The following is a 26384-nucleotide window of genomic DNA, read 5'->3' on the forward strand; positions in this document are numbered from 1 at the left end:
ATATATATATATATATATACATATATATATATATATAAATAATTTATTTATATGTGGTCCTGCGCATTGAACCCAGTGCTTCACATGTGCTAGGCAAATGTTCTACCACTGAGCCACAACCCCAGCCCTAAAACAAACAAATTTTTTCTGGCAGCATTCAACTTTCTCAGTCATCCAAGTGATGCAGACTTGAGCTGTTAGAAAATTTGCCAGTGTTTGCTCAAGTCTCTTAATTAATGTGTATGGGGAGAGAAACAGACAAAATGATTTGAACTGGGAGTCTGAAGCTCTTAAAGCCAATATTGCTACTTCGTGGAGAAGGGGGCTCAGCAAAACAGAATTAGCTCTGAAAAGATACTTCCAAGGAGACAGTCGATTATTAGAATCTTTGTAAAGATTCTTTGTATGTAACCTTGATTTGCCACACTTTCCTTGTCCGTAGAATGGGTAAAACAGTATCCATGTAGTAGGTATGTGTTTTGAGGATTAGAGTTAGTACATGTAAAGTGCTTAAATAGTGCCTGCACCTCGTAACTTCTCAGTAAATGTTTTGTTATTTTATTATTATCTTAAAAATGAAGTTTATAGTATCTACCACATTTGATTAATTTAGTTATCAAATGGCATGCAAGGAAAACATTGAAAATCACATCTTACTTATAATAAGCATATTGGCTAGAAATAGCAATAGTAGCAGCAGCAGCTAAAGGAACCACGAAATGTCTTTTGGTTTTAAATTACTCATTGCTCATGATGATAAGATACAAAAGAATCTTTAGCTTATTATTTTTATTTTATAGCAGAGTAGGCATATTTTGGAACACTATTAATCAATAGACTGGAAATATATTTATCAGTAATTGCATTCAAGATTATAAGATCCCCAATACATTTTCTACAGCCTATATGTGACTTAACCTCTTATTGTGCAACCTTCAATGCTTTTCAGAATATTTCCTCATAGAGAAAATAAGATTCAATCTAAATAATTGTAAAGACTTTTAGAAATTAACTCTTTCCCCAATTGAGAAAAATAACACAGTGCATAACACGTACAAAAATTGCAGCACTGAATTGTATCTGAATTGTAACACTGATGTTGTATCAAATGTCAAGATATTGGACATTATTTGAACCTGTTTGCTTCCCAGCACAAAACTAAAAATGAGGTTAAATTTACAATTTTTAGTTGCTAAAATTTTAGAAGCTTTATATCATGATCTTTATCCATGTTGGTGGAGGCTGTTGATTACAGCTCTGCATGTAATAATAATCTATGATGAATTTTTAAATGAGTACAGCCTATCTTTGCATTGGGAATATGGTCAATCATAGCACATACTTGGCAGTGTTTGAACTTCCTTTAAGGAATTGGAGTGCATAGATCCTCAAAAATTCATTGTCCTTAAATTGAAATTGTCACTAAATTTTTTTTTCCTTCCTTTCTGTTTTTAGAGACAGTATCTCACTTTGTTGTTCAGGCTGACCTTGAATCCCTGGGCTCATACCTTCTACACCCTCAGCCTCTCCAGTAGTTGGTGTGCACCACCACACCCTGCTTATTGAAAATTCTTGATGTTAATATATTTGTGGAAAAATGACCAGTTAGATGGAAGGCCAATAACTGGAAAAGAAGGAAAAATTTGAATTAATATTGATTTCTCCAATATGCTCCATACAACTTTTAAATTAAAGGAGAACAACTAAATGCAATATTATATTTAAGACCAACTTTTATTCATTGTATTTCCTAATAATTGGGACATTTGTAAAGTGATTCAGGAAATTGAAGGACTTTAATTTTGCAAATAGCAAAGATGTTCAAAACTAACTCTCACCATTTTCAAATAAAATACAATAAACCGTTCCACATATTATATATAGGAATCTTATATGTTGCCTTTTAACTGTGACAATACTCATGATACTTAGCTTTATAAATAGGCTCTAAAATTGTTTAGGAAAGAATCTTAGAAAAATGTTTAAGGTATCTACATTCTAAATTTAGCCCTTCTAATAATCTGCCATCTCTCCCCAAGAAGTCAGCCTCACCTGCCAGGACCAGTATGACTTTTCCAGTCATAAAGGTCATGCATTTAGCAGTTATTATTTCTTTCTTATTAGCAGAGTTTAATTTGAATTTTGTATCTTTCTTTCTTTAATAGTCTGATACATACTTCTGCATGTCAATGCGTTTGCCCATGGATGAGGAAGCCTTCGTGAGTAAGTATTAATTGGATGGTGTGTGCGGGAGGGGGGTGGCAGTTGCAGAGAGAACAGCTATTTGAAATCAGTGGAAGGTTCTCTTTGATGGTTATGAGCATATTAATCTTTTACTGTCAAGTTCTAAAATGCATTTATCATGCTTAATGTAGGAACAAACTAGAGACAGCCACTGAAAGATAAGATTACAAACTGTATCTGGAGAGATTCATGAGTAATAGTAGTTAAGGAGTTGCATGCAGATGTCAATGGTCACCAATACCATGTGGTCCCATATGGTATAGTATTGGCTTTCTGTCTGTGGCTGAATGCTTAATTCCACCCCACTCGACAGACTGTATATTTACCTGCCGGTTCATGCTATAAATTGACTGCACTTAGAATCATCATTGGGGAATGTTAATATTTTACTTGTCAGAAAAGTAGGTAGATACAAAGGAATGGAAGGAGAGACAGCAAATAAAAAGGAAAGAAGGAAGGAGGAATGAAGAAAGAAGGAACATCCATCCTGTTGTTTATATTATAGAGAAAGAAGACTCTTAAATGACAGGTCCTTCCCCAGTGGAGCCTTTAAATCAGATAGGAAAAGTGACAAAGCACCATCTGTTTCCATCTAGGTTGTTTTAATTTAATCATCCCTATGACAGACTTTTAACTGTTTGGAGGAGAGGGATGATTGGAAAATTATTCAAGAATATTTTTTTTCCACTTTACTTTTCTGTTTTGAGATGTTGATTTTGAAAAGTGATGGTAATGAGAGTTGTATTCTGGTCCCTTGAAACTAATCTTCAAGTGGGCTGAAATGGCTATTATGTGAGTTGTAAAATGTCTACCACATAGCCTTGGGGCAGTCTGAGGATGAATTTTCATGAGGTATTCCCCACAGGAATGGACATAATAGACCTGCAAAACCAGCACAACATGCATTTATTTTTCCACCATACTTTGGTGGCAATCACAACAAAACATACAACTCATAACAATAAAATCGCCTCACTAATTAATCCCTAAGAATGAAAGTCACACCACGAGAAGTTGAACATTATCTGACTATGGTTTTGTATAGTATTTGGACATTACCAAGGAAAAAGTTAGGAAGGACAGTGCTCCCAGGTCCTGAATTGAATAACTTTAAAGATAATAATTTAAGTTTCTAATTATAGTTCTTTGAGTAACCCCAAATGGGATTTAGAATTTTTATTTATAATTAAATATTAACAGTAAAGCTTTTTAAAATTTCATATCCACATGTTTGACAGCCTGGGAGAAAATAATATTTACTCATAAATGGAATTTTACATGGATTTCTTTTCTACTATATTTCTTTGTTCAAGGTCAGAGGTATTCTTAATTCCTACCATTTCATACTTGCTTTGAAGAGGAGGCTGCCTTACATACCTGAATAAATATGGCAGTCATGTGTCACAGTAATATTACAGTTCTCACATTGACAGTTACTTGCTTGTTTCTGGGGATTGAAGGTAGTATATGACTCCAGGGCTAGTGCCTCTAAGGGCTATAAATATATATCCTGGAATGTGTTATTGCTCTCCTAAAAGAAATGTGTTTACTTTTGCATAGTTTAAAATTGTAAAGTACAAGTGAATATATCCAAACAAAATATTCATAGGAAACACACAAGGGCTGTATTAGAACCAGGGTGCTAGATGTTTCTTCATTTTCTTAAGTAACTCTTCTAAATGATCTTCTAAGGTTAGTAATTGTTTTCAGTATTTCTTCCTTTCTTTATTGTTGAAAGAATTGCTTGAATGCTAAAGATTGGGCTACCTGTGCAAAATGGATTGTTTGGTGTGAGTCCTTTAATGTACTACCTCCATGGCATTTGCCACAGAAATCTAGAGGTAGTCAAATTAAAACTAGAGAATTGAAAACCAAAGAGAAACATCAAGCAGTCATTTATATTAAGAAATGAGAAAGGGAAAGGGGCTTGGCTATATAGGTTATATGTTGGGAAGGGATTATACCTAAGTTTCCAAACTCTTACAGTGGAAGTTTTGGTTGTGGGATAACCAGGGCTCTGCCACTTCAAGAGTGGGTCAGACTAGACAGTGGCAGGGAGACATGAAGCTTTAGCCTTTTGTGGTTTATCCCAAATTCCAAATCTCCGAATGCCTTGTCATAAGATTAGATAAATGCCTCGTTAAAAGATTAGGTTAGAAATGAAGCATTTTGAAGACCCTTAATATTTTATTCATTTTTAAAAAAATAGCAGCTCTATTTGTCCATTCTTAAGACAATTTTGTAGCTTCTGCTTTCATTATCTGGCCTTTTTAACTTTTGAATACCAAAAGGAAATATGACACAGGATATGATGGAGACCCACTAATGGCTTTTTTTTTTTTTTTTTTTTTTGGCCCTGGGGATAGAACCCAGGGACACTTAACCACTGAATCACATCCCCAGACCTTTTTTTAAATTTTGCAGCAGGGTCTTACTATGTTGCTTAGAGCCTTGCTAGGTTACTGAGCCTGCCCTTGAACTTGGGATCCTCTTCCTCAGCCTCCCCAGGCACTGGGATTACAGATATGCACCACCACACCAGGTGGTGAACTTGAGATCCTCCTGACATTGGAATTATAGGCATTTACCACTGTGCCTGGCTGTTTGGCCATTTTTTAATATGGTGTTTCAAATAGTAGGCAGTTTACTCTTTTACTTCAAATTATATTCTTGTTTTAGTATAAGGAATGGTTATTTAAAAAAAAAAGAAATCACTTATTAATTTTCTCAGCAAATAAAATTTTTGTGTGTGCCATTTTTGGGTCTAGATAATGGGAATGTGAAGTATGATAAATACTTAGGAAATCAGAGCTTAGCAGAATCCCAGAAGACAAGAACACAAATGTAAAAACATATAAAAAGGACTTTCTCCTTGAATTTTTCAAATTTCTGTAGAACACACAAAAAGAGAACAATTTAGATAGCTAATTATGACTAAGACCAACATTCTTGATAGTGTTAAAAGTCAGAATATCATTTGAGTAATCCACGATTTTGGCTTTATGTTTGTGTATCAAAGTTATGTAAATGGTTTTCAATAAACATCTTCTTAATATTGAGAAAATACCATGATGGTATATATGTGTATATGTGTATATATATGTGTATATGCTACATATGTAACAAATGTACATGTAAGCATATACTATGATGGGTTTATATATCTGTATTAAATATTAATTAAAGTAGGCATTTGGGGATATAGTTTAATGAAAATGATTTTTTCATATTTTGAACAAAATCATAGCTTTTCCTATGCATTGCTTTTGTTTACTGTTTTAAAAAGAAATCACAGAATTGGAATTGGTAAAGGTTGGATAAAATCTGCATTTGACCACTGAACTGTGTTGCTGTCTAAAAGGTGTTTTACGGACACTCAGAGGAATTGGCTCTGACAGCAGCCCACTCAGCCAAGAAATTTGACTGTCATCTTCATCCACTTGCTTTCCCTCACATGGGCGACCAGTAAATAAATGTGTCTTTTCCTTAGTGAATGATGGTAGATCCCTATCTATCAAATTGCACTATACAAATGAGATAGTTGCCATTGAATTCAGAAATAGATGAAATTAATCTAATGATTCATTGTTTTTCATTTTCTTAGGCTTTCTCTCTTAGTATGTAGAACAATTTCCATTACAGAATTGCAGTTAGGTTTGAGTATTTCCAAATGTGACCTTTCTTAAACAAATTATGTATTCAAGTGACAATGGGATACTTTGAAAACTGCAGTAATGGTCTAATTTTAAACATCCTTGTGAGTCACTGTAAAGACCAAGGTCTATCAGGGAACATTGTTTATATCCACATTTTATAGCTTTGATAGCAGCTATTAGAAGGGTGTATATTTGTGCGTGCACATGGGTATGTGTGTTGCAACACACATATACATGTGTGAGCACCCATCACCTGAGCTGATTGAGTATCCTTTCCTTTCTCCTTACTAGAATTTTCTCCAACATGAATAACAAATAGTTTTCTGTGACTCATATTACCATTGAGAACCTTCTAGCAGGCACCATAGGTAATTTTTTCTGGTTTCTTAGTGAAAGCTGCTTGGAAAGAATTATTATAGATGATGTAAATATGATACTTAATACCAGAGGTTTCTGATGAGTAGATAAACACAATTTCCTTGGTCATACTCATGAAGGAGAAGTTGTTGCTATATTCCTTTTGTCAGACACTCAGTTTGTCTTGAATGCCCTCAAACATTTGGTCATCCACATACCCACATGACAACCCCTAATGACTCCCAAACTTTTCTCAGGTAATAAAAAATGGTGAGAAAAGGAGTAGGAACCATTTTGTTATATTTTATAAGCTAAGAGAAGGAATTTCCTCAATTAGATACATCTGGTAGTCACAAAACTTGTTGACATAGCTATTTTAATGCAATGATTAAGTATCACCTACCTAGTAAAATGGCCAATTCTGAAAGCCCAGGTTTGAATCAAATTTGATATGTAGATGTCCATCAGTGGAGGGAATTATGATATTTTGAGCTCTGTCACCTTTCTGCTACCAAATAGTTAACTGAGAATCCTTTCCCTTCTCCTTCCTAGTATACTTCCTTCTGAAGTATCCATTTCTGTTATTTCAGAAAGAGCTGGTGTTAAGCTCTGAAGAGATCATGGTAAACTGATCTGGTCAGAGAATGCCACAGGGGAGATTGGCAAGCTTTGATCAGGACCTGGGAAGATGGTTTATATGTTACATAGAGAAACATATAAACATAGGGACCAATAGTATGAACACAAAGGAACACATGGGGCACAAAGATACAAGAAAGCATCATATAGTGGCTAAAAGAGGAAGCTCTGAGCCAGACGACTCTGCATTCAAATCCCAACCTCACTTACTAGATACATAACCAGGGACAAGTCTCTTCTCAAGGATCATGTGTTTGTAAGGAAAAGGGACCAGACTCCGGGTCTTTGTAAGAAGTAAATAGGTGCCTGGCAGTAAATGTTAGCAGATATGATTCTTATGTAAGTAGGAATGCCATATGAAAGTGAAGAGGTGAATATAAGGGTGCTGTCATATTGGAAGTGAGGTGAGCTCAGAGACTGGTATGATATTATATATGACCTTAAAAACCAAGAAGTAGGATTTGGATTTGATTCTGTAGGCAATTAATAAAGGACTATTATAGGAATTACATTACAAAAATAGGGCTTAGTGATGCTTATCCTCTTTTATTTTGTGTGGTTTGGCTGATAGTCTCTTTATTGATTTTTAAGTTAGTTCTGGTATATACTAACATAAAGTTCAATTTTAAAAGCCTGTCACCTAGAAGTTTTGTTCCTAGTGTTGAACTCCTTTACTCAGGCATAAGGATTATTTCATTTTAAATTTAGTTCAATAGATAGACTTGCTCAGGTGTCTTATTTCTTGGTTAATTTGATAACAGCAGCTAAAAGTCCCCACAAACTACATTAAGGATTCTTTATGAATTGTACACCATTGACCATGCTAGCAAGAGTTAATGACACTTTCTCTAGTAAGCTTTCTGATTAAAAATGTTCAAGCAAAAGGTCTTTGCTGAAGTGTAGATTTGCTTTATGGTTATGCGGGAGACTAGCAGATGATATAATATGCCATTGCTGCAGCTTTTTAACATTGCTGGCAAATGGACTGTGGTCCTCTGGGCTTCACATTTATCTGTATCTTCTTGGCCCAACTGAAAGATTGTGAACATTATGGTTGATCATATCCTACACTTAAGTTACATTTTAGAGCATTACTATCTTCAGTTCCTTTGAACACTTTTTGAGGTATAAAGTTTATTTTTAGAAAATAAAAAAAAAGCTTAAGGATATAGTATTAAGATTTGGGAGCCTGTAAATTTTTTTAAATCATGCTATTTCTTTTTATGTTATTGTTTCTTAAACCTTACACCTACCAGTTCTCCCTGTTGAATATAGCTTAAAAATGCTAGCAACATTAGGAAACTCTTTTTTGCAGATGTAAACATAATAACCGAAGTTTCATTTGTATGTCTGCTTCAGACCTCAATCCTAAAAGGATTATATAATGTAGTAGATTCCCAGTGATCTCTTTTAATAAAACAATTCTAAAATGCCAATTAATTTTTATCTTCAAAAACTTTTTATTATTTATTTTGTGCTATACATTTAAAAGAGCAATCTAATACCAAGTTAACTATGGTTTCTTAACTGAAGTCTAAGTATGCTCACACAATAGGATATATCCAGCCATTGAAACTGTTGACTACAGTTAGAATCACCTATTACTCACCTCTGACTTATGAGGATTTGATTAAGATATTGATGGGGGATGGGAAGGGACTGATCCAGTATTAACCCTGGGCACTTTATTTTTAACAAACTCCATAGGTAATTCCAATGCACAGCATAGGTTAAAAAATACTGTTGAAGAAAATTATTTAACAATTTATATAATAAATTAAACACTATGTATAATGATTCCACTGGGAGGAAAGAAAAAGTTAATAATGATTATCTCTAATGCACATATAAGCAACAGTTCTAGAATGGAGATCCAAATGTGAGTTTGTTCATTAGGTTAATATCCATGGTGTACAATATCCCTCCATTATATATCATTAACTAAAAAGGGTGTTGAAGCCATGCCCACTGGTAATTTAGGATTGACGATGTGTGCATGGGTATCTCCACCATTGCTGGTTCCTGCCCTGGGCTGTGTACTTTTGTCACAGGCCTTCCATATCCTGAGAATGGCAGATACGGTGATATTTGACATGTACAGCTGGATATCTCCTTGGACAAGAAAAATTGAAAGTCAAGTGCTAAATGAAACTCTCTCCTAAGTCACATTATTAGAGAATTTTATGGCCCTGGTTGTAGTCTGATGTTAGCTAAGAGAGGCAATAAATTCTTAGAACAAATTTTGCTTAGAACTCCAGAAAATATACCTAGTTATCTCTCTGCTCAATACATATATTGAAAGTCTTTCATTTCAGATGATGCTACCTTAGAGAAATCCTCCAACCTCTGCACTTTCGGTGCATCATATTTCCTTTAATTATAGTCCAAGTCACTATTTCTGAAGTTTGGGGCCTTGAAAGATATTTGGTTCCCAGGACTTACCTATAGAATTTGCCCTGATCGAACACATCAGGTGATCTGAACTGCTGACACCCGTTGAGACTGAAGTACCATTTCCAGTTAAGCAGCTGTCATCTCTGTATTGAGTTGGAAAAGGTGGTGGCACTTTTAATCTTACGGGATATAATATTCCCTCACATTCGCACAAGGCTGCATTTTGAGCTGTTTATCACCATCCCAAAGCTGCCTTTGTTTATTCTGCCTGTCAGAATTGCACACTTAAATGCAGTTGTTTTCATTATTGTTCTCTAGCTCTCTTCCCTTTGAATCCTTTAATTTTTTTTTTATTTTTTATTTTTTTGGTATTTGATGGGAGAAAAAGAAGGAATCTCTTTTAAGATGTGATTTAATTTTTTTATACTGTTTTGCATTGTGTTGAAATCTCCTACATAGTCATAAGTGTGTCTTGTGCTCAGTAGACTTTATTCTTATTTTTAAGGAATGGGGTCTTATTATTATTTCTGTAATAAGTAGGAATGGAGCAAATCCAGGAAGAGAACCTGTCAGACTAATCTTCCTCCACCTGGCCCATTCCCACCACAGGCAGCAGGCCTTTTAATGAAATTATCTAAGTACTGCATTATTTTAAGGCATCTTCTGTTTGTTTTATACTTATTTTTGATATGCCTTTTTTTTTTACTGGGGGTAATTTTTACTTCAATTTTCAATAAATTATACATTAAGCTTAATTATATAAATACTGATTAATTTTGCTTAGGATATGAACAAAGGTGGTAAGTTGCATGTTTCACCTTGTACCAATCTATCAATTAAATTATTTCTTGAGTGTCTGGAGGAATTTGTGAGTCAGTTTGAATAAAGTTTCAAGAGAGGGAACTGAACAATTTTTTTTATTGCTGCTTAAAGACATAGATATTTTTTTTCTTTTTAGACATGGGAATTAAACGTAGTTAATAAGAGTTCAATATGAAACAAATGATACTTAAAGATTATGTCAGAATGAGAAAAAAATGTGGTTAGAGAATTTGTTTTTGAGTAATTAAGATTTACTTTTTACTTCACAGAAGACAGTCAGATCTTTTTCAATAAACAAAAGGCCAGGAAAACTCTTTTCTTTCCAATAAAAAGCCTCAGAGATTGCATGTTGTTGTCTTTATGATCTGTTCCTCTTCCCACAGATTCTTACTTGAATCTTTTGCTTATTAATAATTTTATAAAGTTACTGATGGCTCACCCTTTTTCCAAAGAGGTTATTTTGCCTTGTTTCAAAGAAGCATGCACAAAGAATTAACATTTTAAAAAAGTCATTGATGTCTTCTAAATGAATCACAACAGTTCAAGGCTTTCCCTATTGCTCTGCCCTGAGCCTTCCCTCTGGTTTTATTCATCTTGAGTGCATTTGTCCAACTTCACAGATTCTGGGTTTAATCCCTGAGTGATTCCCAAATAGATAGTTCTCTGACCTCTTTCTTGAAGAAGACATAGGATTCCAACTCAGCAGGAATTTCCACCTGAGTTTGTAGCTAATGCCTAAAACCCATGTTGTTTTGCATCTAACAGTCTAATCTTGGAATAAACTACACTTGACCCTGTTAATTTGTGACCAAAATTCCAAGGATGATTCTATGATAGGAAGTCTGTCCACCTCTAATAAAATAATCGCAGGGCTGGAGATCATGTAATCATCCACATGAGTTATGAAAAAGCAGAGGAATCAGCCTCTTTCCATTGTTTGACAACCCCTCGTAGGTTAGTGGAGCGATAATATTTAAAAAGAATGTAAGCATGGTGGCACTCACCTGTAATCCCAGTAACTCAGGAGGCTGAAGCAGGAGGGTTGCAAGTTGGAGACTAACCTCAGCAACCTAGCAAGGCCCTAAGGCCTTAGTGAGACCCTGTCTCAAAACTTTAAAAAGTGGCTGAGAATGTGGCTCAATGGTTAAGTGACTCTGAGTTTAATCCCTGGTACCAAAGCAAAAAGAGAGAAAGAAAAGAGAAGAGAAGAGGGGAAGGGAAGGAAGGAGAAGAAAAGGGAGGGGAGGGGAGGAGAGGGGAGATGAGAAGAAAAGAAAGAAAGGATACAGTCAAATGAAAAATTAGTAGATGTCCATAGGGTGATTAAGCAATTTGACAAAATTGAATATAAAATTACAAATCTGTTATCTACCAAAATAAATTTAAGGTGAATAAATAGTAAATAACTTCCAGGTCCTTCTGCCTTAGGGATTTTTAAATTTTACTTCTGCTGGGAGGATTCTGGAAGTGAGGAAAGAATTCCTGCACTAATGCTGAGAGTGGTCTGTGAAGTGAAATCCCTTTTTCTTCTTTCTGTTTCTCTTGCTAACAAACTTCGGTTTAGTATCAATATGATTTTCTATGAGTTGTGAAGTGTTGCAATTTCCATTTGATTCTTTCCTTCCAAGGTATCTTCGATTTCCTAGTTCTACTGTATTCTTTGGTGATAGAAAACAATATTCTCTTTTTATACATTATTTTTTAAAAATTTTTCCACAATTTTTATTGGCACATTATAGTTATACATAATGGTGGAATTTGTTGTTACATATTTTTATGTGTACACAATATAATGATATGATGGCCAATATCACTCCACAATACTTCTTTTGTTGATAGACTTTTTCTGTGATATAGCTTAAGTTATATTGTCTATTTTCCAACATTCTCTCTTTCCTGTTATTTTTTTAATGGTGGCATGAAAACCTCAAATTTTGGTTTTTAGACTGTAAGTTCTTATTTTCAGTGCAATCAATACACATCTTTTTATTTCCTCTGAAAGTTGTCAGTCAAGGTAGCCCATAGTAAGGCCCCTCTGTTTTCTGATAGCCACCCATTGCAAGTGGTGGGGCCACAGTTTGATAAAGAACACTTCTTTATTTGATAAACACTCATGTCTCAGCTGCATATTTTAACAACAAATGATGTTTTACTAAATTATGAAATCAACCCAGACAGGTGCCCACACAGCTATTTTGATTTGTGAAACAGACCAAAATAGTTAATAGACACAGTTTTGTACACACTTGAGACTTGAGGTCATTTACCTCAAAAAAAAAAAAAAACCTAGCATTTTTTTTTTAACTGAACTTTATTTTTATTGTTACAGCTTTATGGTTATACATAGTAGTTGGGTTCATCCTGACAAACTCATACATGCATGGAAATTGATTTCAGTTCATGATCCCCACTCTTCCCTCCCATTCTTCCTCCTCCCTCTCTCCCTTTCTCCTTCCTCTATTCCACTAGCATTCCTTTCGCTCATCTATTAATTCGTATTTGTTCCTTATGTAATCTTATCCTTTTCTCCCTCTTTCCTTTATTTTACTTTAGCTTCCACATATGAGAAAATATTCAACCTTTGAGTTTCTGAGTGTGGCTAATTTCACTTAGCATGATATTTTCCAGTTTCATCAATTTACTGGCAAGTGCCACAATTTCATTCTTTTAATGGCTGAGTAGAACTCCACTGTGTATACATACAACAATTTTTAATCCACTCATCTATTGACTGGCACCTGTCTGGGTTGATTTCATAATTTAGCTATTTTGAATTGTGCTGATATAAACATTGATGTGGCTGTGGCACTGTAGTATGCTGATTTTAGATCTTTGAGGAAAGTACCCAGAAGTGGGATAGCTGGGTCATATGGTGGTTCCATCACTCAGTTTTTGAGGATCCTCCAAATTGCTTTCCAGAGTGGTTGTACTACTTTGCAGTCCCACTGACAAAGTGTTCCTTTATTTATTGTTATTTGTATTCTTGATCATTGCCATCTGACTGGAGTAAGATGAAATTTTAGTGTAGTTTTCATTAGCATTTCACTGATTGCTAGAGATATTGAACATTTTTTTCCATGTATTTATTGGTCTTTGCTTTTTTTTTTTCATTGAGAGATTTCTGTTTAGTTATTTTGACCATTTGTTGATTAGTTGTCTTTTGGTGTTAAGTTTTTTTAGTTCTTTGTATATTCTGGATAACACACTAGCATTTTTATAAGTAAAGGCAACTCATAAACTTCTACCACATGCTGGCAGCATTTTATATCAGAACAAAAAGGGATTGTGCTAAACCCCTACCAGGAGTGGGTAGGGGTACTGACCTATATAATAACATAATTTTTGAAATATTTCTCTGTTTTACTTCTGCACTAGTTTTTGCTTATAAAACTTATCTTACAACCACTATTATCAGGAGAAAAAGAGAAATGTCACTGTGTAAGTTTCAATATCCTTTTAACAAGTGCCCTGAACTCACCTAGGACTTAATTTCACATTTTCTATGTATTTGTGTAGATATATTTTCCACTTCTATTTTTCTTTCCTGATAAATCGTATTTCCACATACATCCCAGTGACTACTATTGTCATTTTTAGGTAATAAACTTATGTTATAAATGTTTTTGCTCACGCTTTGCTCACTGTGATTTCCATTTCACTGAACTGCTGTGGAGTGTGCTCTGGTCCTTAGCACTCTGCTGAAACCTGGAGAGAAATGTACTATGGATTTCTATAGGCTATAGCTTTCATTTTATACCCACATAATACTTTCACTACTTTAAAGGGGGTTTTCCATTAAGAAGTATGTGTATGTGTAGTATTTAATCTACTGATTATTGTTTTCTCTTTTTACCGTATCAGAGTGTACTATCCTACTAAATAAAATTATTAAGTCAAGCTTATCTTAAAGAAAAAGATAATTTATAGAACCAGGGTATTCTATCATTAGAACATAGAACCATCGTTATTATACAGGTATTCAGTGTTCCAAGACATAGTCTCTTGTGATATTGTGGGTAGAAGTACAACTTGAATTCACATTCATGTATTTTTTTTTTTTTTAATAACAGTTGACTTCAAACCTCGGGCCAGCATGGATACTGTCCATCATATGTTACTTTTTGGATGTAACATGCCTTCCTCCACTGGAAGTTACTGGTAAGGATATTGCACTCACAATACAGAAAGGTAGAAAATGTGTGGATTTTATAAGTACCAAGCATATTTGTGCAAGTATTTTACAACTGATTAATAGGTAGAATTTTTTTCACAAAAAAAACATTGTTCATTGGCATTATGTAGCTATTATGGTTTATAACAGTTACTGAGCTCACTATGGAGCATATGTATTAGTCTTTGTCACTGACTTAATAAATAATTTTCTATTGTTATATATATGTGCAGATGCAGAAGGCTTGAGAAGAAAGCCTAAAATTTTATAATATTGATACTATGATGTTAGTTGTTTTAAAGTTCATGATTTCACCCAAAGAACATGGTAATTCTGTTCATTCAGTTCTCTTTTGACCCTGACACTGCAAGGTGATTTGACATACCATTTCATCCTAACATCTCTGCAAAGCATGTATTATTATCCTCACGTTACAGAGAAGAAGGCTCAAGCTCTGAGAAATTTAGTAACTTGCTCAGCGTAACACAGCTAGCTGGTTGTTACAGACAAGGACTGAACCTTAATTTTTTTTGGTTCCAAATCCAAAATTATTTCCATTTTATCACATTGACTCTTGTTTATTCAAATAATTATTGCAGTTTTAGAAATTATTTTAATCACTCTGGTGAGTTTAAATTGCATGTCATGAACAATTAGTAAAACTCTATTGGATGCATGCAAAGGGCCAGAATGGTAGTAGATACCATGGGAGATTCTAAATTAGATATGTTTTTACACCCAGAAATTTACACCATAATTATGGCTTGAGATCTTCCCTTTCTTTCTTTTCTTCTTTTCTTTTTTTTTCCTTGAAGATCAGTGAACTCTGAAAAAAAGACAATGTTCTTAAACATCATATTTTTTCCTGATATTCAGAATCACTGTTACATATTTAACAGTCCAGAATGACAGGAGTACTTTGCCTTGCACTGAGAAGGGATCAGTTTTGATGTCCTGTCTCTACATAATCATATAGACTGATAGACCTTTCACTGTGCATCCTAATATTCATTCGTCTGCTGCAAGGCATGCAGCAACAGCTTTCTAGTCATTTTTATAATAAACAATTGTAATATGTATTTGAAACTATTAAAAATACAGGGTAATTAGTGGAAATCTCTATGGACCAAGTGCCATCAAAGCATTTGTTAATAGGCTTAAGTTATTTGATGAAAGGGGCATATCACATAGGATCCAAACTCATGTAACTCGGTTTATGTAAAATTGGACTCTGCAAATCACAGTTAATATCCTTTGATATCAACATTCCAGTCTTTGCTCTTCAGTAAATTTTTGTAAATAAAATTCTAGGATTAAAGGATTATTCTGTGACAGCCTTTTCTGAATCATATTCAGAAAATCATATCCTTTGGCTTCATGCTTTAAAAATATTCTTCTGAAATTAGCAATATTTACCTTTGGATTAGAATTATTGAAAATTGCCGGAAGGGGTGTAAGCTTTTAAAATCTCTTTTAGCTTCATCTCCATGGAAATGCTAACTAACTAACTATTATGGATCTAATGGTTGAGAAAAAATACATTAAATTTGGACTAATTCATTGTTTTCATGTTAAAGGAATATCGAAACAAGAACATTATTTTGATACTTTAAAAATATTTATTAGTATAGTTAAATATACTATTTTGGAATTATGTCTATAAAATATATTGACCAAAAGACTTCTAAGTATCAAAAATATAAAGAAAGAGAAGAATCAAAGAAAATATATATGAAAGTGAAAACAGAAATTGTTAATGTATTTGCTATATATGATTTTGCTAAAACTACAACTTGAAAGGCAACAGGGAAGAATGAGAGAGCAGTGAACTAACTGGCTGCATTTCCTGGGTAGAATATTTAGCCCATTTGTATCAGAGTTGGTTTCTTCATTTTAGCAAAAGCTTTATGCTAGATGACTTATAAAACTCTATTCTAAAATTCCATAATTCTCTGGGTATACACTGCATACTAATGCTGAGTCAGATATAGAAGAGTTATTACCAGCAGTGGTTGCTCACCTCAAGCAAGCAGAACACTGAGTTTTACAGTCAGTTGCATCATTGAGTAATTAGAATTCTTGATAACACTACAGCCATATCAATTTAAATAGAATGTACAGTATCTGCCTGCTAGCCCATACTACCATTTAATCTATAGATTTGTAATAATTGGCCTTATAACCATAAAGCAAGGACAATAATTGATGCTATTATTCATCTTCTTTAAACCAAGCCCAGAGCCTTCATTTAACATTCCAAAGTAGATGTGGGATCTGTTCAATATGCAAAGTAGGATAAATAAAACTGCACCAAAACTGCACTAAGTAAAACTGTTCTGGTGACTCTGGCTTTATAATTAAGTCTTATTTTCCATTTAAAGATGGTATAAGGGCTGGGGATGTGGCTCAAGCAGTAGTGCGCTCGCCTGGCATGCGTGGGGCGCTGGGTTCAATCCTCAGCACCACATAAAAATAAAATAAAGATGTTGTGTCCACCGAAAACTAAAAAATAAATATTAAAAAAGAATTATCTCTTTCATTCTCTCTCTCTCTCTCTCTCTCTCTCTCTCTCTCTCTCTCTTTAAAAAAAATAAAGATGGTATACAATGTTTATCCCTCAGTTATCCCTCAATATTTGGTAAAATCCATCCCCCACTTAAAGAATAAGAGCTCACAGTATATTTAATGAGCTGAACTTTTAGGTTGCTTCACCAGAACATCTTCACCTCCACCCTCAATGCCTCACAAGCTCAGCCCTGTAACACTCAGGTATTTTCCTATAGTTTGGCCTCCTTTTCTCTCACCTGAATTATAATACTAATTAACAAAAATCTATCGGTGTCAAGTGTCTTGTATTCTTTCCCTTAAATTCTTGAGTCATGAAATTTATCATACTCATTTTACAGTGGCAAATCTTTTCTTCAGTTGTTCCAGGATATAGACAGCATTTAAATGAAGACTCCCAAACCTTCACATGTATTTGGGCTATGGTACTTAGAATGACTTTTGATGCTTAAATATGTCAAGAATTCTTTCCCACTTCAGAGGAATCTTTGGGGAATACAAAGATATTTTAACAAAAGAAGAACACACTAATAAGATATTTTAACACCAAAATGAAAATGTCAAACTTGGATTTTTCTCTCTTCTGTATTTCTTAGGATATCCCCTCCCCACTCCCCAGTGCTTTTTCACTTGAGTGTTCTGTTTTCATTGCCAGCAGATTGGAAAATAGGTATGTCTTTAATATAGAAAACGTTTTTTGCCTGAAATTATGAAGTTATAATTCATCCTGTGTCTTCAGGTAGCACTTTTAATATGAAGGCAAAGAGCTATTCTGATGATGTTTCACTGTTGTGCTGCCCTCCTTTGCTCTTTGTAATTGCCCCTTTCTACTGTTCATTAAAATATATTTACAGTTACATTAAGTTTACATGAAAATAGTAGACACAGCATGAAGCAGTTTTCATTATGAAGTCATTTTAATTTTAAAGTTTTTTTTTTTCCTTCAACATGCATTCTGGTCTTTTGTGTCTCATTCCAAATTAGCAGCTCACACTGGTAATGTGTCTAGTTAATTATGTGCATGTGCATTTAAATTGCATACATTGATGTGAACCTTTTCATATACTGTAGGGTGATCCCTTTATAGTTAGAGTGGGCCTGATGCTTAATTCCAAATTAACATACCTCTGGAGGATGCAAATAAGGACCGGCTGATTGAAAAGCAGCGGCTCTGCTGACCCATGTAAAGGAGGCAACAGAACCTGTCAGGTGTAAGCCTAATACCTTCTTTCTTAGGCTTTAAAGGAGGAGACATGTAGGGACCCATGGAGAGTAACAGCACCAAGAATTGAAACAAGTACAGTGATAGCATGATGTGTTGGACTTTATTTGTACTTGCAGACTTAATTCAAAGCATAGCAATTTTAAGTTACCTAGATTTGTTGGCTGAATATGAGCCATGAATGAGCAGAAGCTCTTTGGGCTGTGTGTGTGTGTGTGTGTGTGTGTGTGTGTGTGTACTTACTTGCATGCACTGGGGAGAACCCCAAGACTGGATCCCAGAGCCTTTCATACACTAGGCAAGTGTTGTATCTTGAGCCATATCACCAAACCCTCTTTTGGGATTTTTTAGGGAAGGTAATGAAATGAAGGTGCTGAAAACTGGGCAATTTTTATTTTTATTTTTTTAAAGAGAGAGTGAGAGAGGAGAGAGAGAGAGAGAGCGAATTTTAATATTTATTTTTTAGTTTTTGGCGGACACAACATCTTTGTTTGTATGTGGTGCTGAGGATCGGACCCAGGCTGCACACATGCCAGGCGAGCGCGCTACCACTTGAGCCACATCCCCAGCCCGAAAACTGGGCAATTTAAATGTAAGAATTTATACTGATCACCACTAGAAAATAGAAATTTTTTAGTACATCTTGGAAATTAAAATATTGCATTTCTCTGTTCTTTGAGTACTTTATTTTGTTTTTGCTCTTTTTTTTTAATGATGAATGGTTAGCCTCTGAGAGTTTCAAGTTTTGAAAATTATGATTTTTGTTCATATAAATTAGTTTGGCATCTGGGGTAACTTTGAGTGCTTTCTTTTTTCTAAATGTATGATCAAAGGCTTGTGAATTTTCTGGTGAGCACAGGATGTAGAGCTTAAAGCAACATTGTCAAACCTCAAGATTGTGTGTTCTAAATATGGGGAAACCTATATACTGTTTCACAATATACTGACTACAGATAATTTATATACTATATATTCCAAAAAGGTAGAAGAAAGCATTTTCACCACAAAGAAATGATAAACATCTGAGAAATAAATATACTTAACTTGATTTAAACATTATACAATGCATATTGTATAGTGTAGTATTGAATAATATTGAACATTACATGTATCCCATAACATGATGTTTTTTGTATCAGTTAAAAATGAAAAACAAGGACTGACATATCCACAGGATTTTGGGAGAGTAAAAGTGTGAATCATTTAATGGAAAAAAAAAAAAAAAAGAATGCAAACCAAAACCAAAAACACAGAGTGATATTCTCTCTCTCTCTCTCTCTCTCTCTCTCTCTCTATATATATATATATATATATATATATATATATATATACATTTTTTTTTGAGTGATTAAAGTGAGTGGGCTTCTTATGTGTCTAGCCTTGTACTTGGTTATGATTGTCTGTGCATAGCTAAAATTATTTTTAGTTCTTGTAATTAATATTTGATTTAAAAACTATTTCTAATGACACTTTGACCAACTAATCTTTACAAATCAAAGATGGCTTCTACAGGTTGTTTGATGTTTTTTTAAAAGAAGAGTCCCAGCTGGTTAAATGAGGCCATATCCAGCTGTTCCAACTTGGAATCAGTCTAAAACTAAAGCAGTAGTGCTTTACCATCCTAGGAAGCTTTAGCTTAAATCCCTTTCAACTGCTTCTATTTATTAACCACCTGCTGTGTCTTTTTAAATGCCACTATCTCCACAGGGTTACAGATGCTGATGAGGAGAAAGAGAAAAGTAGCTAAAACATATAAATATATATAGAAAAAAAGCCTGTATATGAGACACCCTGCTTGGTTACTCATTTAAATGACTTTTTTCTTCCCCCTTAGTGATTTTATTTTCTAGATAAGGCTATGACTCCATTGCCTCCTTCATGATGGTAATGATTCATTGGTTGAGAAGGGAGAAAGGTATTTGCATATGCTGCCTTTATACTCCCTTTCCAGATCTCAGCTACTGTCATCCATACACTCTGTGTCAAGATACACAGTATCTTCTGCAGTCCTCATTGTTTCTTCTGCCATTTGAAACTTCCAAAGTTAAACATAAGTAAGGTCCTTCTCAGAATAAATAAAAATAACACAGTCTCCAAAACTGTACCATCTTTTGTTGTATACACTATAAAATGTATCTTTGAGTGCAGTAGCAAAGTTTGGTCATAAATTTCTACTCAGCTAAAATGAAGTGGTCCATTTCCTTATTCCACCTTATTATTGTAAGTTACATTATATTTCAGAATGGAATAGTAACAATGGATCAGTTCATTAAAATAAAGTTGGTATCTGCTTCTGACTTCTAGTCATCAATGATTATGTTTCTTAGCTAAAAATTATTAGGTGTTTGGATTAGAGGATTTAATAGGAACTCCTTAGCAACTAACCAATTCTTAGTAGATTAATGTCAACTTTATAAAATAGAATGTCATGGTTGTCACCATTTTGACAGTTTCGATAGAAACAAACCATAATTTTGGGTGTTCTTCTTTCCTCAATAGACTAGCATCTGTGTTAAGTTCTTCTTTCCTCAGTGGACTAGTATCTGTGTTAAAAAGAGTAGCAATATCACAGTACAGTCATGTATTTAGTACAGAACCAGGACTTTGAAATCAGAACATCTTGGGTTCAGATCTCAGCCCTGTTTCTTGGTAGTTGTAATAAACATTAGCTGAATGGTTTAACTTGTATTGGTTGATTTCCTCACTTATAAAATGGGTCCAATTCTGCCTTATTGGACCATAATGAAGAATAAATCAGGTGGTGTAAAGTAATGTACTTGGTGAAGTGCCAGGCACAAAGAAGTGATAGCTGTGACAATTAGCTCAGTCTCTAATAGTTATAGTGTGTATTAACCAGCTCCTATGTGCCAAGCACTTTGGCAGGCACTGAGAATACTTGTCTTATAGCCTCTGCTCCTAGGGATTTTTCTTGCCTCTCTAATCTTATTGGGGAGAGGGAGTGTAGGGGGTAGTTCCTGCAGTGCTGTTTATCAGGCTAGTACTTCTTAATCACAGTTCTTATTTAACTTTCTAATGAGGTATCCTCTCATTACTTGGCTAATGCAGACCCATTGCCTTGAAGTGCATATGGTATTACCTGAATTGGGAAAAATATTCTGTGGGTTTATATAGCAGTCAGTGATATTTGGATACCTGACATATGCCAAATATAATTTGGGTAGGGCATTGTATTTGTGCCATTGATATTATGTTGTGTTTTTCAAAGAAACTTTCTAACTTGAGGGTAATTTTCCTGGTTGTGGTTCTGTTAGATACCTAAAATTGGAATTTGAGGCCATATAAACTTAACTTGAGGGTATGACAATTTTATTCACTTGTTTATTTGGCTAAAAGAAGCAATGAGTTACCCGTTTTGATTGTCCCTGAGTGACCTTGGATTTTAAATAGACTTTAACAGGTACAACCAGAGAGTACTTTAACTGACAGTCGTGCTTTATTTGGATAATTCAAAATGACAGGGTAGCACTTTTTAGTACTTGGCACAGTCAGAAAATATTCATGCTATACAAATGGTTTCCCCATGGATTAGAGGTGAAAGGGTTCTATAGGAAAGGTCCAAGAATCCAGAATTGTCTTATTTTCAAATGTTAATTCTTGTCATTTTTACTATGAATACTAAGGGAAATTGTGTGAACCTTTTCACAATTTAATTGGCTTAATCTAGAGGAGCCTTTAGGAGAAAGTACTAGAATGATAAGAAAAAGAAATCTGGTGATGGGACTTGAAATTATAAGAGCCCTTGATCAAAGCTTACATTGCCTCCTAGCCTTAAAACTTTCTTACTGATAGATATCTAGTGAATTATCTTGTTATATTGTGTGCACATTTGGATATATAACAACAAATCCCACAATTATGTATAATTTACAATGCACCAATAAAAATAGTCAAAAGAAGTTCTTTAAAAAGCTTTTTCTTACTAATAAAAGTAGTAACAATCACCTCTTTTTGTAGAATTTTTTGTAAATCAAAATACTCAATACTGTCTCCTTTTGACAATTTTGTGTGGAGAAAATCTGATGCCATTTTCATTTAAAATGGAAATATTAAATGAAGAGGTCCAGGATTTTATCCAATTGCTCTTTGTTCTTTGCTGCTGGGTGGTTATCAGTTGTAGAATCCATTTCTTTTAGCCTCTTGTTTTCCTCTTTATTTAATCCTCTCATTCATTTAGTTTTAGAATTAGTTTCAATATCCCAGTATCCTCCAGTGAATCATTCTTTACTCCATCTTCAGTTTAATGAATCTAAAAATTAAAATTCAGAATTTTTTAAATGAAGCTAACATTTGCTTGTGGTGCCCTTCTTTATCAGAAAAAAAAAGAATAAAATAAGAAATCATTTTTTTCTTTGTGAATAAATCAGTGCAACATATGTCTTCAAATATTTGATTTTAGAATTAATTGCAAACACAAATTGCAACTTAGTTTAGATATATTACTAATCAAAGCTTATCCTCATATAATATCCTCTGCCTGTAAGTCAATGTCATGAATTGAGCCAGAAGGGAGTATGACAGCCAGAGCTATGAATTGCCATTTGGCTGTGTAACCTTTGAAGTTACTTGAACTCTCTGAGCTTATTTAGTACCCGCCCCCTCTTTGCTGTGTTCATATCAGAGTGAATATAAGCTGCTTTGTGCAAAATACCAGGAAAATAATAATTCAAATATACTGGTGACTGTGCTTTAAATGTTTTTTAAAAAAATATTTTTGTATCTGACAGTGCAGTACAATTTCATTCAGTTCAGTTCTTTAAGTGCCTGTGCACGAAAAGTTAAAAACTAACATAGAAGCAAACTTCACCCTACCTTTGCTGAAGATTTGCTAAATGCAAGGCAGGATTGCAGGTGCTGGGAGTGTAGGATGGAGGCTTGGCTCCAGACCTCAGAGAACTCACAACCTGGCTGGAGAGATAGGTAAGCAAGCTAATAGGTAGGACAAGTCCTGCAGGTAAGAAGAGTGGAGGGGTGGGGTCTGAGAATGATTCTCTAAGGAGCAAAACTAGAGCCAAATCTTGAAGAAGGTGAGTGCAAGTTTTTTAGGCAGAGAACTAGAATTGAATATTCCAGGCAAAAGGGAACAGCAGAGAAGACAGATTAGAAACCGGCAGCAACTTGGCATGAATCAGGGGGTTCTGTCTGGAGACATAACAAGGTCCCAGATCATAAAAAGCCTTATGTGTTAGGCTTCAATGCTTGAATTTTGTTTTGACATTATTTGGGGGAAACATTTGAAAGATTTTGAGCCAGCAAATGACATAATCAAAAACATAGCTTAGAAACATTTACTAAAGCAGTTTTCTCTATTATATTTCAATCTGGTTCATTCTAGTAGTACAGTGAAAATCAACTTTCATATCAGAGGAAACAATTATCTTGTTTAACATAAGTCTGTCATCACTTTGATGTTAGATACTTGTATATTTATGATCTTTGTTGAAAGCTCTGAAAATTGCCACCCAGATCTTTAAATTTTAGTAGCTCACAGGAGAAAGATACAAAGTTCATCATATCTGACAATCTCATTTCTTGTACTATTATAGCATGGGGCCAAGAAGAAAAATTTTGCTTTTGGGTACTGTCCAACACTCTCAGCCTTTTAACACAGTTGGCATGAGGATGTCATAGACATTCGTTCCAAAGCACAATTCTCACATGGTAATGATCCTTCATCATAAGTATATTGCACTTGACAGTGAACAGTAAGAAACTGCTGTTTGATGTGTTTTACATTGCACATTACACAATCTCTTTCTGTAGCTGATTTATAGAACCAAGAGCATTGGCTATGCATAACCTTATTGAGACCTCGTGGCTCTGAGTCCCTCACCTCTCAAGTCAGACCGACTCCATAGTTGTCTACTTGACTGCCTATCTTCCAGCCCCATTTCTATCTATAAACATGGTAGGAGACCCTGTCTCTGAATTTGAAGGAACTTTGTAATGTGGTTTCCATACTTGTGTTCCAAGTGTTGCCCAGTTTTCTAGCATCTGTTTTAACCTGTTTAGAAAGCCAATACACTCTGTCTTCACTTCCCTCCCAGGACATGGACAGCACACGATTCTTCCTATGTAAACCAATTCCTGCCCAATAGACTTGTGTTTGTACTTGTCCTTGAGAGTCTTCAGAGCTTTCAGAGCTACATAATTTCCTGCCTCTGACTTTATTAGGCCCCAATTTTCCAAAACACAAACATGTAAAACCAGCATGAAAATGTAGTCTACCAATGTTTTGAACAAATTCACATCTATAACCGGACAATGAGCTCTAGTGTCATTAGAAAAATATGCATGAGTTTGAGTCAGCAACTAATCATTTGTTAAATTGAATCTACCAGATATCTAATAGCTGTACTGGATCCCTTACGCACTTTACCAAAACATCCCTATCAGAGAGGTTTCCATGCAGGAATTGGACTTCAGGGCCTCTACCACACCCAAGAGTCATAGCTATTAGGGGTGGACTTGGAGTGGAATTCCAGGTATGTTCTTCTGTGTAAGTGGTCTTCCCACCATGCAACTTTGTCCTCAATAGTGAATTTTTAGATAAAGTGAACATCTGTTAAATAATGCTTTACCGTGGTATAAAGCTTCAAGGTTTATAAGGTACTTTCACTTACATCTCATTTGATTTATAGAATTACACTGTGAGGTAAGTATAATTTTCCATGCTTTACAAAACAAACAAAAAATAAGGTTCCATAAAATTAAATGACTTGCATAACATTCATAAACTTTTAAAAATCATATTTTCAAAATCAAGAACCCTTTAAGTGGAGTACACTTGTATTGCTCGCTTTATGACACTAGGAATTATTTGTTGCTGTGACCAAAGATTTACTGACTGCAAACTGATCCCCGTGGGGGAAATGTGTATGACATTTCTTTTGGTCCACTTCCAGATTTCCACTGCATTAATGTTGGCTTATGCAGTCTCTCTATGTAATGTTTGTTTTTCTCCCTGATTAGATAGAACACATTCCACATATGAACATATCCAAGTATAAATTGTGCATCTGCTGCACAGGATTATTAGACAACAAACAAACCAACAACAACAACAACAAAAAAAATCCTTCCCTTTTGTAGGTGCTTTTTTTACATAGAATTTTTTCAGGATCTTTTAAAGCTGATAAGATTATAGTAATGATACATGATGTATTTTGCTTTCAAATACTTTCCCTGATGTGGAGTATGTATATATTTTACTACTTGAATATTCATTATAGCTATTCATCTTTTTCTTCAGGTTTTGTGATGAAGGAACCTGCACAGATAAAGCCAATATTCTGTATGCCTGGGCAAGAAATGCTCCTCCTACCAGGCTTCCCAAAGGTACTTTGGAGACTTCTTGAAGAGTGTCCTGTTTGCTCTTTTATTCTGTTTCTGAAGTTCTTTTTACATGATCCTTTCCAATAGTTGTTGATAATATTCTATGTTGCAATATAACACTAAAAAGTTTTTGCATCAGTTACTTTGTATTTAAAAGGTTTCATTTAGGTAGTTACTTTTTCTCTACTTCTCATTGGTAAGTAATTTGGCCTTGCAACAGTTTAGATTGAATTAAAAAATAGCCAAGTATACCTCAAGCCACCTTTGGCCTAAAAAGCACATTGGCTCTTGACAGCAGGAACATTTCATGAGCCAAGAGAGCTAGGAATTAAATAAATTGCTGTTTCAGCAAACAGATTTTTTTTTATATATAGTCCTGGAACCTAGATATTTAATGTGATGCCAAACCTCAGCTGGCTTTCTAACATAACCTCTAAACTGTTGATAGCTTCCAGTGTGTGACTGAATTACCAGACTCTTTTATTACCTGGATGTTTCTTGATATTAAAGGGATAGTGTGGTTCTTTTACAGAATAGGTCTACCATGATTTGGGGATGGTCTTGTGTTTCTCTCTTGCCTCCCTTACTCATGCCAGCATCACTAATTGATGTCTGTTTGCATTACTTCAAGTGAGCCTCAGGATTCTGTCTATAGTTTATCATGTGGCTACCACCAAACAAGTTTAAACACTAATAGAGTATTGAAAATCTGTCACAGATTTGTCAGCCTTTTAAGAGCAGATGGAAAATTTTATTTTCTATGTCTGTAAAACTTTTTTTAAAAATCTCAATAGTTGGGGCTGGAGATGTGGCTCAAGTGGTAGCGCGCTCGCCTGGCATGTGTGCAGCCCGGGTCCAATCCTCAGCACCACATACAAACAAAGATGTTGTGTCCACTGAAAACTAAAAAAATAAATATTAAAATTCTCTCTCTCTCTCTCTCTCTCTCTCTCTCTCTCAA

General features: G+C 34.6%; 1 protein-coding gene across 15 annotated transcripts in view; it reads left to right on the forward strand.

Annotated features, from left to right (window-relative positions):
* The window catches only part of Pam (peptidylglycine alpha-amidating monooxygenase), a 287901-nt gene that overhangs the window by 148821 nt on the left and 112696 nt on the right, over positions 1-26384 (forward strand). For all 15 annotated transcript variants that reach the window (XM_048811491.1, XM_015483974.2, XM_048811497.1 and 12 more), the window contains 3 exons: positions 2166-2223; positions 14183-14270; positions 25341-25426. In XM_048811491.1, coding sequence (XP_048667448.1) covers positions 2166-2223; positions 14183-14270; positions 25341-25426 — 232 coding nt within the window. The remainder of the gene's footprint in view (positions 1-2165; positions 2224-14182; positions 14271-25340; positions 25427-26384) is intronic.

The sequence above is a fragment of the Marmota marmota genome, unplaced genomic scaffold (assembly GCF_001458135.2).
Source record: "Marmota marmota marmota unplaced genomic scaffold, marMar, whole genome shotgun sequence".
In the NCBI taxonomy this organism is placed as follows: Eukaryota; Metazoa; Chordata; class Mammalia; order Rodentia; family Sciuridae; genus Marmota; species Marmota marmota.